General features: G+C 45.1%; 1 protein-coding gene across 1 annotated transcript in view; it reads right to left on the reverse strand.

The window, feature by feature from the left end:
• Window positions 1–374: 374 nt before the first annotated feature.
• myh14 (myosin, heavy chain 14, non-muscle) overlaps window positions 375–16,921 on the reverse strand; it is a 32,631-nt gene continuing 16,084 nt past the window's right edge. Inside the window, exons 19-45 of the mRNA XM_078286995.1 lie at window positions 16,774–16,895; window positions 16,398–16,467; window positions 16,132–16,292; window positions 14,851–14,959; window positions 13,040–13,171; window positions 12,632–12,838; window positions 12,268–12,405; window positions 12,029–12,152; window positions 11,610–11,781; window positions 11,302–11,514; window positions 10,796–10,940; window positions 10,369–10,575; window positions 10,088–10,192; window positions 9,058–9,210; window positions 8,558–8,806; window positions 8,224–8,337; window positions 7,883–7,981; window positions 7,563–7,775; window positions 7,297–7,458; window positions 7,076–7,204; window positions 6,837–6,925; window positions 6,613–6,736; window positions 6,249–6,457; window positions 5,822–5,930; window positions 5,092–5,264; window positions 4,827–4,850; window positions 375–4,398 (exon numbers count right to left, since the gene is read on the reverse strand). Coding sequence (XP_078143121.1) covers window positions 4,209–4,398; window positions 4,827–4,850; window positions 5,092–5,264; window positions 5,822–5,930; window positions 6,249–6,457; window positions 6,613–6,736; window positions 6,837–6,925; window positions 7,076–7,204; window positions 7,297–7,458; window positions 7,563–7,775; window positions 7,883–7,981; window positions 8,224–8,337; window positions 8,558–8,806; window positions 9,058–9,210; window positions 10,088–10,192; window positions 10,369–10,575; window positions 10,796–10,940; window positions 11,302–11,514; window positions 11,610–11,781; window positions 12,029–12,152; window positions 12,268–12,405; window positions 12,632–12,838; window positions 13,040–13,171; window positions 14,851–14,959; window positions 16,132–16,292; window positions 16,398–16,467; window positions 16,774–16,895 — 3,942 coding nt within the window. The 3' untranslated portion in view covers window positions 375–4,208. The remainder of the gene's footprint in view (window positions 4,399–4,826; window positions 4,851–5,091; window positions 5,265–5,821; window positions 5,931–6,248; window positions 6,458–6,612; window positions 6,737–6,836; window positions 6,926–7,075; window positions 7,205–7,296; window positions 7,459–7,562; window positions 7,776–7,882; window positions 7,982–8,223; window positions 8,338–8,557; window positions 8,807–9,057; window positions 9,211–10,087; window positions 10,193–10,368; window positions 10,576–10,795; window positions 10,941–11,301; window positions 11,515–11,609; window positions 11,782–12,028; window positions 12,153–12,267; window positions 12,406–12,631; window positions 12,839–13,039; window positions 13,172–14,850; window positions 14,960–16,131; window positions 16,293–16,397; window positions 16,468–16,773; window positions 16,896–16,921) is intronic.

A 16,921-nucleotide genomic window follows, 5' to 3' on the forward strand; every position in this document is an offset into this window, starting at 1 on the left:
TTACAAATGTGTTTGACCATTAACAAGAGCTTTCCAATGATATATAATACTCATTTTCAGCCAAAATGTCATTTACACCCCTTTTGTACCAAACCCTCTGTGAACGTTTGTTAAAACTGTTAATTCTGTGAATTTAGTGTGTGTGTGAATCTCAGTCTGTGTGAAGTAATGATAAAGTGATCTTATTGACCGAAGTGTGTATTATCAATGTTGGAAGTGCTGTCAAATATGCATAATATAAATAAACAAACAATGATGAATACTGTGTAATAATACTAATAACTCCTGTAAGGTGAGTGTGTACATGCGTATATGTGTGTGTGTGTGTGTGTCCAGCCTGTACCCTCAAATAAACAAACACAGCCACACAGAGATCAAAACCAACGACATATATTAAAGTTAACCCCGGTCAGATGTTTTATAATTACAGCATCATAAACAAAAAAAAAAGGCTAAACACATTTCCAAAATGTTTCAAGTTCCACAGTAGCCATAAACAAACACAGAGAAAAAAAATAATAACACCTTTAAGAAGCACCGGCCTTGTCTCTTGCTACAGGTGAACAGACACTTGAACTGATCTGTCCTCGTTCCAGCAATCCATTTGCCTTGGGATTTTGATCTACCAAGGCGTCTACACCACATTTAGACACTGATATGACATTTTGAGATTATAACATTTAAGTGAACAAACAGTTAAAGTGACAGATTGTATCCTGATAACACGTTAATACCAGCTCAGTTGACATAATGCCATGTCGGCCTCTTTGAGATCTGTGACCTGACAAGCAGACGCAATCTACTGACGATGTCCGGCTGTGTTTATCCCCATTAGTTGTGTGTAAAGTGCAGCATTTACACAGTATCTTACAAAACACCCCATCAAACAGAATCCTTTGCATATTGACAAAATAAAAGAATCATACATACAGAAAAAAAACAAAAAAAAAAAAAACCTCATAGGGTATTAAATATATGTCGTTGCTCAGTAGTCAAAGACAAACTCATTCTTCACCCAGTTATCCCTCAGTTTGATCGTTTTTCATAATCACCCGTGACTAAACTTGAGTCACGGTGAACCTGGCTTGGCAAAAAACATACATGTCTAAAAAATATAAAAGGATACACATGGGACGTTAAGCCTGGGAACTATTGTACATAGATACAGGTTCACCGTTTTTGTTTTGTCAGTGCAGATGTTACCTTTGCAATGCTGCCTCATTAGAGTAAAATCTACTCCACCTACTTGGTATTTTTCATCCCATATGCATTAGAATAAAACTAAGAGGGAGCAGTAATGATGAACCAGTTTTCAGAAAGCAACAGTAGACAACCCTGATTACCGAACACTACAGGTCCTGTGTGTAATCAATGGTAAACGCCAACAGCATCATTAATTCTTTGCCATATAGTATATATTTCCAGAATGGGAAAAAAAAACAACAATAAAACATTATGAACAATTCTAGAAACACCATTTGTGATCTCAACTACACAATCTTTATCTGCTTTATTTCCCATTGAAAATTAAAGCACAAATTACACCGTTTCTATTAGGTTGAGTAGCTGAAGCAGCATGTCCCGGTTAATTAAGACATCGCTCTGTGTGTCTTGGTCTAAAAACTAGACATCACATTATCTTCCTGTACAGACTTACAGCTGTGTCAGGCAAACAGGTGCGAGGGGGAGTCAGAAACAAAATAAAAAAAGACCTTTATCTGTCAAAAGATAAATAAAACATGAGTGAAACATGCTGGGGAAATGGAGATGTTTCACCAAAGGGAAAAAAATCTTCAAAGCCAGGTTTTAAAACACAGTGTCTTTTCCAGAAGGGTAAACTGATCAGTGCATAAGGCAGCACTGAATCACAGACACCACACACGTTTATCTAATTTTGTGTTTCGTTAGGTTGAGTTTTAAAAAAAATCTACTTCTTGTTCTACTTGCCATTCATTTCATAAAAGTGTTTTTTGACGATTCATTCTTTACTGCCTCCATTGTCACATTAATCTACGATCTGAAAGCGCTGCGAGTCTCGCTGTTCTACAATCTTCTACACAGGAATCGTGAGCAGAGACTGAATTTTCTCTACTAAGGGAATCATCCGGGTTAGTCACCGGACGCTTGGTGGAAAATCTAACCAGCCTCTACTCCTGTCTTCTACTCTATTCTACGCTACTCTACGTTTACTACAAATTTAAGTCCCTTTTCTCATCCATACGCCCACCATTTGGTTAAACACAAAAGCTTTGTTTGATTAATAATTTACACAGTTAATCAGTAAAAATCAATATTACAATGTACAAGATGCTTGTTCAAAATAAAATATGATGCATTTGTTCAAAATGAGTATGTCAGTCTAAAAAAAAAAAAGATCCATTGTCACAATTTCTTCTGCTTTGAGTAAAAAGATAAATTGGTACAGTTCTCCACAGCTTATTTCTAGACTTAAAGTTGTTCTGCTGTGGGACACATCCCATACATTTCTATTTCTTTTCTGTGAAGAAACCAAGATGCCAAAATGATACAGCAAACCTAAAGTGACCTAAACCAGACAAATACAGTAATCCACCAGCAATTCAGACCAGGTCTCCCATGGATGTTCGCCTCTGACATCTGAAGGCTAAAGCTGACTGAAAAAAGGACTGTGCTGACCGTAACTACGCTGCGCTTCATGACTGTGAGAATGTAATAAAGTTCAGGCTGAGAAGAGCCTGACATCAGTGCCAGCAATACCAGAAGTAATCATAATAACATGCTTGCCCACAAGACAGAATCATACAGAAAACAACCAGCAATCAATAACTTAGGTTCATATTTAGATTGATATAAATTATACAAATTCAAATACCTGTAGTCAATAAGAAGCAATATGTTAAGACTTAAGTTAAAGAAACTATCTAGTGCTATCTACTGCAATATCTAACTACATACTGTTCCTAATCTATAGAAAAAGGACATATCATTTGAAAGAACCTTAATGCAGCGGTGCACCAAGCTTGACTGCATGTTGGTTGCTTTTTATGGTCATTTATGAAAGTGATGCAATTGTTGGTGTCATTACAATCATGACACACGATATGAAAAATGTATCAATATGTTACGGGACTTGTCGAGTGACGATTATGTAATGCTTCCCAGTTCCTGATCAGCCATTTCCAATAAAAAGTTGATGCTGGCTTGTTCTCAGCTGCACATTAAATATCAACATTACCAATTTTCTCGCTTCTCTACTGCTCTCTCACTGAAAATGTGTGTCACAACGTGTATATTCTCTTTCCTCCACTCTTTTTCCTTTTGACCCAATAATGATTTCCAGATCATTTCAAGTTTCATTTGAGGTTTTTTAAAAAGTTTAGTAAAATATACAGATGTTAAGTTGTTTATCACACTTGCAATCAGAGCATGGCCTTAACACACACACTTAGAGAAGGCGAGTTCTCCGTACCACGTGTGTTTATGACTTCCACTTGTTAACTATTTTCTGCAACATGTAGATTGTCTCAACCCTTTTGAGAACTAATTTCACCCTCTTGTTCTATTCCAGCAGCCCTTTGCGAAATCAGGTAGATTGTACATTTCCTAGCTATCCTCGTCAAAGAGTTAAACATGGCTTAAATATTGAAATACTTCCTACAAGACGTGGTAGCCATATTGTTTTCTGCCCTGTAAGCGTTGTACAGCATCATGGAATTAGATGACAACTATGCTGATATAATTAGCTTTCCCCTTGGAATTCTGGGAGGTGTAGTTTAGCTTCCCAGAAATGCATTTACATAGATGTAATGCGGAGATTTACAGTCTTATGGTTTTGTTCTGTCACTCAGTGCATTGAAACTAAAAATCAATTCCAGTTGTCTCCTCTTCGAAGAATGTTGTTTTGTGTGTGTGTGTGTGTGTGTGCGTGTGTGTTTTCTGCTCTTGCTCGGAAAAAGGAGGCAAAACTGTAAAGAGCAGTGATATATCAGTCTGTTTGTGTGTTTACATCATAGTGTGTTTGTTAGCGCCTGATGTATTTGTTCTACACTGTATACATGAGTTTGTATGTTTATCTTTATGTACTATAATGTTCTGTTCTGTACTGTGTGCATGTCACTCCTTCACCCCTGAGTAGTTGAGGCTGTGAGAGGCCAATGCGTGCGTGTTTGTGTGTTTCTGTGTGTGTGTGTGTGTGAGTGTATGTGTGTATCTGAGAGTCTATGTGTGTGTCACTCAGTGTTGTTGAGGCTGTAGGGCGGCGGGGGGTCCAGGCTGTGTTCGGAGGACGGAGTCGGGGTCCCCGGGGGTCCGGAGGAGGGTGTTGGCGAGGCGGGCGGCTCCTCCGAGTCAGAGTTCTCCAGCGAGAGGTCGTCAACCAACGCTCTGCGTCCGCGCATCGCCAGGGGCAACGGAGCGCGCCTGGAGAGGGAGAGTGTGTGTGTTAACGTCCCGCTGCGACCGTGTGGTGTGAGACCCCAGGGCAGGGATTGCTCAGGATAACCACTTCAATAAATCAACTTTAATTACTTAAATCATTAATCAATTTCAATTATTAATCAAGTAACTTTCAGGCAGAAGGGGAGAAAAACTGGAATATTGGATTTTGAGGGCGAGATTTGAAAAGCACTTTCAGGTGGTGAAACAAAGATGAATAGAAAATCACTCTACACAATGAAACTAATAAAATATGTTATGGAACTACAGATTAATTGCACATAAAAAAACTATAAAAACAATAACAAACTGCCAGCAAACCGTGCACAACACATGAATGTATATGTGCTTGGACACCACACCCATCCCCATCCCACACACACACACACACACACAACCACACAGTGACCTACTTCTCTGGTCTCCATTCAGGGATGCTGAGTGGTGGTGTGACGCAGACAGATGGACAGTGTGTCAGTGTTAGATGGACACAAACGGATGCAACGAAAGAGCAAAGAAAAACAAACCATAGCATGTTAATGGGGGGTTAAATCAAAACACAACAAAAGATGATGATTCACTCGCTGTCTGTCGATGAAACGCTCACCGTATTCACACATTAAGTCATGCAAACATGGAAACACACACACCCAGATGCACACACACCCCCCTGGTTACCTGAGCTGGCTGCGAAGGGCGGTGATCTCCCGTGTCATGCTCTGACTGCTGTCTGTGAGCTCCTCCAGCTCTCTCTGCAGCTTCCTCTTCTGAGCGTTGGAGCGGGAATTCTCCTCCTCCACCTCCTCCAGCTGCCTCTTCAACTGCCTCAGCCGGCCCATAGACTTATCCAGCTGGAGGAGCGGATGAAGGGAGGAGAGAGAGAGAGAGAGAGAGAGAGAGAGAGAGAGAGAGAGAGAGGAGGGGGGAGTGATTGGAGAGAAGAGGGATAGAGGGAATTTCGGAGCGCAGGGTAAAGGGCGAGACATGAGAACGGAGGAAATAGGGGAAGAGAACGAGGGAGGAGAGGGAAGGAGATGGATATAGAAAAAGAGAGATTAGTCTGAGAGCAGGAGGACTGATAGGGATCAGGAGTGAGATTAAATCTGACAGATTATCAGCGATGATGTTTTGGGAGGGGAGTCAGTGTCTCTGCTGTGTGCTGAGGGATTTATTTTGGGAGTGGAATATCCCCTTCCCTCCCCATGCACACACAGATGCCGGGGCGGGATTAGGATTAGGCTGGACTGAGCCGGATAAATCACTCATTTTGGGATGATTTTTCAACACTCTCTTTGTGCCCTGAGGCACAATTAGAGCGGCAAGCTTAGTTCATCTGACCCCCATTAAACTATTATTTACGGATCTGTCCCTGCCTATATTGCTGTGTGCTGATTCCTGTGGCTCATACCTGCTCTCTGTACTGGTCTGCATGTCTCCTCTCGTCTTCTGCCTGCATCATCACCTCCTTCAGTTTCTTCTCCGTCTTCCGCACCAGTTTGTTGGCTATTGCTCGCTCCCTGAGAGAAAAAAAAAGAGGTCAGGATAAGTTACCTGTTACACCAAGCAATGTAAGAAGCTACAACTGTTGTGTCTGTGCATGTGTGTCAAGATACAACGGCCACTCATTTATCAGAGGGCGTTTTTTGCCCCCTTGATCTGATTTATAGGGGAACTTTGGTCCTTTTCGGAGGAGGCAAAAACCGGGTATTCCTAATTAGAGAGGGTATTCAAGGGTATTTATGCCCCGAGCCCCCGCTAATTTCTGACCCTGGTGTGTGCACACTCGTGGTATGTGTGTATGTGTGTGTGTATTTATGTGTGTATGTGTCCCTCACTGTCTCTCCTGCTCCAGCTGCTCCTCCATGGAGTCTATCTTGGCCTCCAGGGCGGCGACGCTGAGCCGGTGTTTTCCCCTGACGGCTCCCTCCAGCTCCCCCAGCCGGGTCTTCAGCTCCTTGTTCTGCCTCTCCAGCTGCTCCCGCGCCGCCTCAGCCTTCTGGGTCAGGGTCCTCTCCCCCTGCAGCTGAACTGTCAGGGTCTCCACCTGGACGGGAAGCAGAATGGCAGCAATGAAAATGTGTGTGCTTATGTGCGTGTGTGTGTATGTAACGGTATGTGAGAAAGAAAGAAAGGGAAATGAACAGAGAGTCTATTAACATATAAGTGAGTGGTGTGTGTGTGTGTGTATACGTCATCTACCTGTAGAGCCGTCTTCCTTTGTCTCTCTGCCAGTAGTTCAGAGTTACTTTGCTCTTCTTCCAGCTCCTCTTCCAGCTGAGTGACCCGCGACTCTAACCTCCGCTTCTCTTCACACAGTGCTGTCCTGCACACACACACACACACACACACATAGACAGCATCAGTAATGCACATGTACACACACCAACTGACACATAGTATGCCATTAGTAAAGTGATACTAACTTTCCAGTGGTGCTGTTGACCATCTCGTCGGCCATCTCGTCTCTCTCCTGCTGGGCCTGCCTCCTCTGCCTCTCAGACACAGACAGCTCCTACAGAAAGAAGAATGAAACAGTCAGGGATTAAAACTCATTAAAAACACTTAATACCCATGTTAAGCACATTACTTCTGTTGGGTTTCAGTTTTCACACACACACACACACACACACACACACACACACACACACACACACACACACACCTCAGTGAGCTGCAGGAGTTCGGCCTCCAGGGTTTGCAGGCGCTTCTCGCTGTCTTTCGACTGGGCGACCACCTCGTCCCGAGCCAGCTTGCTCTCATCCAGCTCGCGGAGTATTTCCTTCATCTGAGCCTGAGACGCATAAAAACACCGTTTAGCATGCAGCATGTTGACAGGTGTAGAAAATCACTGGAGAGAGAAGCGGGGGGGGGGTTCGACTTTACCTGCAGCCTCCGTAGCTGCTTCACGCCCTCCTCCCTGCCGCGGGTGGCCGCCTCCACCTGGGCCTCGGCCTCCTGCAGCTCCGCTTCCAGCTGCTTCTTCACGGACACGGCCTGAGAGCGCTGACTCCTCTCCTCCTCCAGCTGGCTCTCCAACTCCCTCACCTGCGATAGGAGAGAGGACAGGAGGAAATTTAGAGTGCTTTGGGGAGAGGGGTGACGTCTAACAGTAACCCCACTGTCCTCTTCTCTGTCCTTCCCCGCTGTACCTGTTTGCTGAGGGCCCTCCTCTTCTCCTCTCCCTTCTCCTCGTTGGTGCTGATCTCCCTCTCGAACTGAGCCTTGAGGGCCTGCAGGGTGACCTCCAGCCTCAGCCGTGAGTTCTCCGCCTCCGACAGCTCCTCCTCCAGCTCCTGGGTCTGAACTCGCAGGTTCTGGGCCTCCGTTTCCAGCGCCCTTCGGGAGCGCTCCAGCTCATGGACCTGACGCAGGAGGAGGCGAGAGGGTAAATAACTGTGGACTCAGACAGGGAAATAAAGACGGAGGGGAAGATGAGAACAGAGGGTGAAAACGAGAAACAGATTCTTACATTCTTGCCAACATCGTCCTGCTGGTTGACTAGCTGTTCCATTTCCAGACGGAGCTGCTTGTTGGCCCTCTCTAGCTCCTCCCTCTGGTCCTGGGCCTCCTACACACAGATACACAGAAGAAGATTAAGCACCACAATCACAGCATTGTTATCATACATGCCCAGAACTGACATTGTAGGAACACAAACTCAAGAACCACGATAACAGCCTTATCGTGCCAACTATCACCGATGCCAGATTAGCTAGTGGATTAAATATTGAAACTAGATACTGTGTTACCAGAAACCTTACAGTGAAACATGACTGACAGCTCTTTAGAGTAAATGCTGCCACAGTTTACCTGCAGCGCTCGGGCCAGTGCCAGAGAGCGCGTCTCCTTCTCTCTGCTGTCTGCCTCGGCTCTGTCCCTCTCCTCTGCCAGCCGAGCGCTCACGGCCTTCTCCTCCGCCAGACACTGAGGGGCAAAGTGGAGAGGGCAAAGGTTAGGGGTCAGGGGTCAAGGGAGGACATTTAGGAACGGTGGCTCTGTCATTTTCCTCATTCTACACATAACAGGGGTTACAGCTAGTGCTCCCCCATTCTTTTGCAGCTATACACATTTAGATCTCGTAGCTGCCCAGTGCAACACAGTCTGGTCACAAGGTTGCCTTCCTACCCTTCAATCTGCCACTAACCTGGTCGAACTTCTTCTGCCTCTTCTCCAGCGCGGTGCAGTTCTGCCTCTCTCTCTGCAGGGCCAGAGTCATGTCCTCTATCTCCTCCCTCAGCCTTTCCCTCTGCCTCTCCACCCTCTCTTTCTCCTCCTCCTTCTGTCGCTCCCTCTGGGTGGCGCTGTCCAGCTCTCTCTGGAGTTTCCTGCGCGTCTCCTCCCCGGCCTCCACCGCAGTGTTCACCTCCTCCGACTGCTTACGCAGTTCAGCCAGCTGCAGAGGCGGGGGGAAGGTTTGTAAATGTCATGGATACACTCAGTGACCCTTCACAAAGCAATAACCATTCAACCACAGCTTTTACATTTTTGTTGTATGTTGTAAATGGTTTTTTTTACTGGGGAAAGATGCTTCTTGAGTGTTTTTTGTAGAGGCTGTGAAAACAAATTCCCACCATAGGGACAATACAGATCTATCTATCTACATCAGATGAAGCAACCGTTGCAGGGTTGGACATAACTGTGTACCTGCTGGGTGTGAGTCTGGATCTGCCGGGTCAGCTCCTTGGCTCTCTCCTCTTCCTCCTCTACTCTTTCCATCAGTCCATTCCTCTCCTCCTCCAGCGCTCGCACCCTGGAGCCAAGAGCCAACTTCTGACGAGTTTCCTCCTGCAGCATTTCCTGACAGAGGGGGAAAAGAGCAGAATGTCAACCAGAGGTTGGTGAAAGTCTCTCAGTGTGTGGGTGCCTCTGAGTGTTTGTGTCAGGGTTTGTGCCAATTCTTTCAATTCTCTTGATTCAGGAGGAGGATTTTCTTCAAATTATTTAAAAACTGTTGCCATTGATTCTCTCAACAACATTGAAAATTTATATTTTAGCCATTGGTGATTGACTTCCATTTTCAATTTACATGTTGAAGTGATTGCATTGCAACTCGATCGACTGTAACAAGCGGCGCAACTGAAATTTTGGAACATCAGGGGCTTTGACCAGAGGCACTGACATAACCCCGGCAGGGGGTCTGCAGGCAAGCAGTATTTACCCCCTGAATGCAGTATTTTCAAGTAATATTTATAACCTAAAAGATGAGGTGAAAAGTGTTTTCAACTAGTATTTACAACCTGAAAACAGAGGTGAGGTGAACAGTACTTTCTAGTAGGAAACTCATATCTACTAATTTTCCCATATGACGTGAATGCAGCATTTTAGTTAAGCTGTCTGCAGCAACAGACAGCTTGACAGATGGCATACAGTAGGTAGGCATGTAGTAGTGCAAGGCTCTATGATTCCAGTATTTAAAATATAATTGTGTAGGAACTGCAGTAATGTAAGCCTTGCTCGCCTAATTTTTGCAAAACTGTCACCAACTTTTTGCAGTATTTTGATATTCTGGCTGTTGACTCAAAGTGTCTTGTCCTCCAAAGTGGCTCTGTTTAAAAGGTCTGGGGCTATAACCTAAATAACTAGGACCTAACAACACCCCTGACCCAACCCTGATGTGTGTGTGTGTGTGTGTGAGAGTGTGTGTGCGTGTGTGTGTATGTGTGTGTGTACGCACCTGTGCGTCATGCAGCTGGCTCTCCAGGCTGCTGACCTCCTTAGTGAGACGGAGGGATTTGGTGTCAGAGGAGGAGAGACTACTGGAGAGAGACTCAATCTCACACTGGAAGAGATGGAGGGAGGGAGAGAAAAAGATAAAGTCATCAACAAAGGACAAGAAGATCCCTCTCACTGCTCCACTAGAAGCTGCTTCCGTGAAGTTTAAAACATAAAAGCAACAACTAATGAGCGACATGTAAATTAAAGGCTCAGTATCAATGCCCTCCCATTCTGTATCACCTGTAGCTTGTGCACTCGCTCCTCCCTCTCCTCCCTCTCTCTGTCGGCCTGAGCCAGGCGGGCAGTGAGCTCCTGCAGCTGGCCCTCGGCCCTCTTGCGGCCTCTCTCGCTCTCCATGCGGCCGCCTTGGAGGGTCTTGAGCTCTGAGGTCAGATTCAGCCTCTCCTCCTCCAGCACGGCCTTGGCCTTCTCCAGGGACTGACGCGCCTGGGAGGAGACATGGACACATGAGTATTAGTAACATGATGGGTGAGGGTGTACATGTGTGTGTTTGTGTGTGTGTGTGTGTGTGTACGTAGCTGCACATATCAGAGGTAGCCAGTCCACAAGGCTAGATTGAACATCCTCAAGCCATGTTACACCTCTGTTGAAACTTATGTGTTTGTCTGTATGTGTGTGTGTGTGTGTGTGTGTGTGTTCTTCTCACTCTCTTGCTGTTGTCCAGCTGCTCTTGGAGACTGTCTATGGCAGCACTATGTTTGATTCTGAGTTCTGAGAGCTGGGTCTCGTGGCGGCGAGTCTCCTCCTCCACACACCGCTGCAGGTCACTTAACTCTGCCTCCCGACGAGACCTGTGCAGAGGGGAGAGGAGGGTGGGCAGGGGGGGGGGGGGGGGATAAATAACGTGGCTTACAACAGTTCCTGAGCTTTCGTTAACTCTTTCATACAGGAAAGCATGCAGGCACACAGGTATGCGTGTACACATGCACAGCCCACAACCCACACACCTTCCCTAGATCTCTTGCTCTTTCTCTTAATTACATTTCCAATGTCTATTACGTTATTGATCTGATGGTTGAAGAGAAACCACATTGCCAAAGCAGCGTATAAAATAAAAAAATTCAAAACAAATGTGACGTAAAATTTGAAAACATATTAACAAAAATTGATACAAACAATTCATATATATATGAATATATGTATATATCTGACCTTAGCTCCTGCTGGGCAGCAGTGGTGTCCAGAGTGTCTTCCAGCTCGGTTCTCAAAGCCTCCAGCTCCTCCCCCAGGTCTCGCCTCTGCTTCTCCGCCCTCTCCCTCATCCCTCGCTCATTCTCCACCTCCTCCTTCAGCTCAGACACCTGAGACATGGCCTCCCTCAGAGCCCTCTGAGCCTCCGCACGACGCGCTCCCTCCTCCTCCAGCCTGAGAGGAACGGGGAGTGAAAAAGAGGGATGGAATATTTAAAAATCACCTTTTTCTGTGTTACTGTGTCTATTCTGTATCTTCCTGCGTCTCACCGGCCCTGCAGGGTGGTGATCTCCTTCTCCTTCTGAGCCAGACTGCCCCTCAGCTCGGCGGACAGCATTCCCAGGTCTGACAGCTGCTCCTGGGCCTCCACCGACTCGCTCTCCATCCTCCTCCTCCACTTCTCCTGTTCCAGACGACCCTGCTCCTCACGCTTCAGGCGCTCTGCACACAGCGTTGAGGCAATGTCAGATCCCAGTTACAGCAGCATTAAACATTGTAGAAGCATTTGGACAAATTTGGGATCATAGTGATACCACCAGCCACTACTAAAGCTACTAATAAATTCTGACTATAAGTTAAGGAAGTTGCTTTCTATTCTAAAAACCTATTTGGCTGGTTAAGGAGTGAAAATGTCAGATAAACTTTGGAATCCACTAGCCACTGGTTGAGGTAATATTAGGACAGTCACCCTCTAGGTCGGCGATGACAGCCTCCTGCTTATTCTTGAGTTTGTTAAGACTTTTGGTCTTCTCCTCTTCCTCAGTTAGCTGGTCGGTCACCTCACTGAGACGCTCCTCCAACATTTTCTTCTCCTGCTCAGAGAAAAGGGCGGAGGGGAAATGGAGGAGAGGGTTAAGGTGTTGTACTAAAGAAATGTGTGCACACACACACACACAAACAAGATGATGAAGTGGTAATAGTGTCCACCTTGCTGAGTCGGTCTCTCTGCTCCACAGCACCCAGCATGTCCGTCTCCAGACTCTTCACTTTGGTCTCCAAGGTAACCTTCTCCAGCAGGAGGCGCTGTCTGGCCCCTTCCTCCTCCTCTAACTGCTCCTCCAGGTCCTGACAAAGAGGGGGGGGAGGGAGGGAAGAGAACAATTAATGAAAGATGTAGGATAGGGCGGCAAGCCTAAAAATCTACATTCAAAAGTCTATATTTTAAGGGTTTAATTTCCAAGATTTCCTCCTGTTTTTATGAGTAAGTAATTCTAACAAAAAAAAAAGATCAGAAGTAGTATTGGGTTTTCTGTTGACATATTTGTGTAGAGTAAACTTTGATTCCCCCAACCTGTACATGCTGCTGCATCCTCTTCTTCTCATTGGTCAGCTGCGCACCCCTCTCCTCCTCCTCCTCCAGTCGGCTCTCCAGCTCGCCCAGCACTTCCTCCAGCTCCTGCTTCCTACTGGCCAGCCTGGCTCTCATCTCCTCTGCCTCCGCAAACAGCTCCGCCTCCGCCTGCAGCTGGTCAGCCAGCACTGACTTCTCCTCCAGCAGCTAGAATGAGACACAGAGAGGAAGAGGAGGAGGGGGAGGCATGAATAAGAAATATAAACTGAGTGGGATGACTGACGATATCTGACAATTCAAAGAAAAGTATGCAATATGCTACTCCTCACCACTGATCACAGCAGAGGGATTTTAAGGTAGGGGGTGGAGAGATGGACAGACAGCAGAACAAGGCAAAGGTTTCTTTACCTGTGTGTGTTTCCTGTCCAGCTCGGTGAAGTCCAGCTCCACCCGGCCCAGTTTGTCCTTGGCCTTCTGGAGCTCCGCCTCCCTGACCTGGATCTCCTCATCCTGGCGGGTCACCTGCAGCAGGGGCTTCACCTGGTGGGCACACAGCAGAGGTCAAAGGTCAACATAGAGGATCATACCCTGCCACTCCCATTTCCACTATGAGTACCTTTCCTGCACTCAGGCTATGTCTGTCTATTTTAATTTTTATTCCCTTGTCGCTTTATGGATCTTATGGTTGTTCTACCATTTTCCACCATGTTGTTTCTGTTGTCAATAAGATTCTGTTACGCAATTCTGAGGCCTGTATCATGAAGCGAGATTAATGGGTTAGCGAGCTAACTTTGGGTTTAACCCTGGCTTTTCGGTCTCACGAAGGTGGTTCACTTTTAACCGGGGTAGATCACCATGGTAACTTATGCTGCACGGCTAACCTGCTCCGGAGCAGGTTAAGTTCAGGCTATCGGATCAAAACGTATGAAAGGCCCGCTTCCTGACCAATCATCTCTCTGGAAACAGGGAGTCACCATTCCAACAGGATCCTGATATGGACAAATATACTGCATTCAAATGAAAATCACAATAAAAAACTGAAAACTGTTAGGCTACTATTGAATTAACAGACAGTAAGAAGTGCTGTTCGCAGGGCGACGTGTTTACAGACCAGTAGAATCACGTTGTTTTCCATGATAACTTATTATATCGGAGATATAGCAGGTAGGCTACTTAATTGACCATATTATTAATGGATTAAAGTTACTGTTGCATATGAATTGCGCTGACTTTATTTAATTGGATTCCCGACAGTGTTTGGTTCAATGTCGGCTATTTCATATTCTATTACCGCAGCCCCAAAGAACATGAGGCCGACTTTATGAATAGAAAATCTTTTTACAGCCTCAATGTGTCAACAAACTATTTTATCAATGAAAAATATGCCCACTGTGTCCTAATGACGGGGCAGTTCCTCCAGTAATCCTCTCTAGCCTTGGAAGCAGAAACAACTTTTACTGTTTGCGGTTATGTTTTGTAATGCTGACAGTTATTCATTATAAGAATTTGTTCTTCTTGAGAGAAGAACCCAGTGTTAGTATCCATTTTTTTCCGATACCCATGTGTTGAAAATGTCAGCAGGAAATATTAGGGCTTATATCATCCTATAATTAGGTCTATTGTCTATGGCTTTTATTGTTTGATTATTTTATTATTTTCGCCTATTTCTATTACAGTTTTGCACTTATATTCTATATCCTTTTCCCTGCTGAATCGTATTACTTTTGCTATGCAACAATCTCGTTTCCCCACGGGGATCAATAGTTTAATCTTATCTTATCCAAATTGTCTGGATTGATCTGGATCTGTCCATGTTGCATGTGATTGGCTATTTGTTACAAACCCCGCCTCTTTCATGTGAACACGCTCATAGCTGGATAGGTAAATCCTGGGTTGACAGAGCCAGTTGATAACCAGCTACGTGAGACCGGTTATCCAGGATCGCCAATGTTAGGTTTAGTGAAGCCGGCTAACTCAAAGATACTCTGACTTTGTTGAACTTGCTTCGTGATACAGGCCTCAGTTGTCTTAGCTTGTCATCTTGATTTTGTTGTTTTGTTTGTTCATTTTGTTTTGAGGTGAGATACTGTGAAACTAAACTAAACTAAACTAAACTAAATTAAACTAAACTAAACTTTTCGTCAGTGTCAGTGTCTAGTAATAGATATGTATATGGCACAGTTCATGTCTATGTTTTAATGTAGTTGTTAGCACACTACCTTAGTGAACAGTCTCCACCACTGCCAGTTCCTGAGTTTGAGGTAGGCAGCACAGTTCCTCTGCATCACCCTCAGAGCGCTCAGCTGCTGCTGCTTCTTCAGATAGGCTCTGAGCAATGATAAGAACGTGGCAATACATCAACAAAAACATGTGCAGGTAACCTCTAAATTATTTGATATGAAGGATGGTCCCTTAAAACAAATAAAGAATCAAATAGACATAAACAGCTAATCACAAAGATAAAAGCTGCACTAAACTCAACTTAAATCACAAAGTGAGAGGCAACAGAGAGGAGCATCCCATCCCCCCTAACTGAGACTCCATAGATTCGCACTATTTGCCCAAATTAAATTCTGGTGTTGGGTATTAACATTTCTCCGCCCACAGCAAATGACAAATCAAAACTTGGGGCAATAAGTAAGATTTCTCTTGTCCCATAGCACAAAATAATCATAGTGCATCTGCAGGGGTTTGATAGGGTCAATCAATACCAACGACTCAATTTTGCTGAATTTTGCCAGGTGCTGAGATTTGGCTTTCAAAACTCACTTTCCAGCCCGTACTCTGTTTTGGAACAAAAACCCTACCATCTACATGAATTTTCAACCGCTCAACAATGGGGGACAGCACTACGAGCGGGTGTCTGGCATCGCAAACACTTCCTTCTGAAGCCAAAAAAGGTAACTAGACACTTAGTCACTAGACAATTCTCATGGATCTCTACTCTAATCATCTAGCTTACTTCATTATTTATGTCAATTACAGGCCACCTTAAACTGTGCCAAAGACCTGTCGATGTTGTTACAATTCCTTGATCGATACGGGTTGATAAAAGATTAAATATTAATGCCCCTTTAACAGTGAAATACAAAACTGTCTCCTAAACAGCAGCAAGCAAGCTGGACACCAACGTTAGATCTTTTGCCTCTCTCATCCCTTTGGTATCCTTTGGTATAAAGTGATCATAGACTGGCCAGGTTGATAAACATGAGCATGATGTGTGCAGTTTACTAACGTCACGTCACGTCACGTCACGTCACGTCACGTCACGTCACGTCACGTCACGTCACGTCACGTCACGTCACGTCACGTCACGTCACGTAATGTCACGTCACGTAATGTCTAGGTATTGAAATTCAAATTTTTCAAACAGTTACCTCTTGCTACCATTTGGAGCCGCCAATGTGTGACATTGCTTAGTGCAGCTTTAAAACATGATGAAACACAAATAGCTCCTCTCACTCTCAGCTAATGTTTAAACTTAAATCTAATAATCATACTTGCGTGCGAGGTAGCCTCTGGAGGCGCTCTGGAAGCGTATGATGGTGTCAGTGATCTTCAGGTCTCTCTCTTCCTCCAGGTGAGCCAGGACTCCGGCTCTGAAGAAGACTTTACTCTGACCCACCCTGAACAGGTTACGATCCAACTCCAAAGCACTGATCTGAACAGGGAGAGGGGATACAGTCAGTGGTGATTGCTCAATTCTATTACCTCAATGAACACATATGTATATAATTGTAACTACTGAAGGATAGCTGAGACTCACCATGAGTTCTGATGCTTGTTTACCATCCATGAAGGTGCGAGGAATAGCATTAGGAGTCAGGATCTCATATCTGGAAGACAAATGGGTTTGAGTGAATATGTTTGGAGGAGAGAGACAAGACTGAGGGTGTCAGGAAAAGGTTTATACATTTGCAGATGCCACAGAAAGTGCTTGAGTGAGTGTGTTTGTATGTGTGTGTGTGCGTGTGTGTGTGTGAGAGAGAGAGAGAGAGAAAGAGAAAGAGAGAGAGAGAGAGAGAGAGAGAGAGAGAGAGAGAGAGATGGTTATGATAGGTGGTTCATTCAGCCTCTTACTTCTGTGACAAAATAAAGACAATAACACATACGCACACACACGCACATACACACACACACACCTCTGTCTGAACTCCTGGAAGGGGATGCGGTTAGGGAAGCCCTGTCTGCAGATACGGATCCCCTCCAGAACTCCATTACACCTTAGCTGGTCCAGCACCAGGTTGGGCGTCAGCTTTCCAGCCTGAGAGAGGCAGGGGGAGAAGGAGG

The sequence above is a fragment of the Centroberyx gerrardi genome, chromosome 12 (assembly GCF_048128805.1).
Source record: "Centroberyx gerrardi isolate f3 chromosome 12, fCenGer3.hap1.cur.20231027, whole genome shotgun sequence".
Taxonomy (NCBI): domain Eukaryota; kingdom Metazoa; phylum Chordata; class Actinopteri; order Beryciformes; family Berycidae; genus Centroberyx; species Centroberyx gerrardi.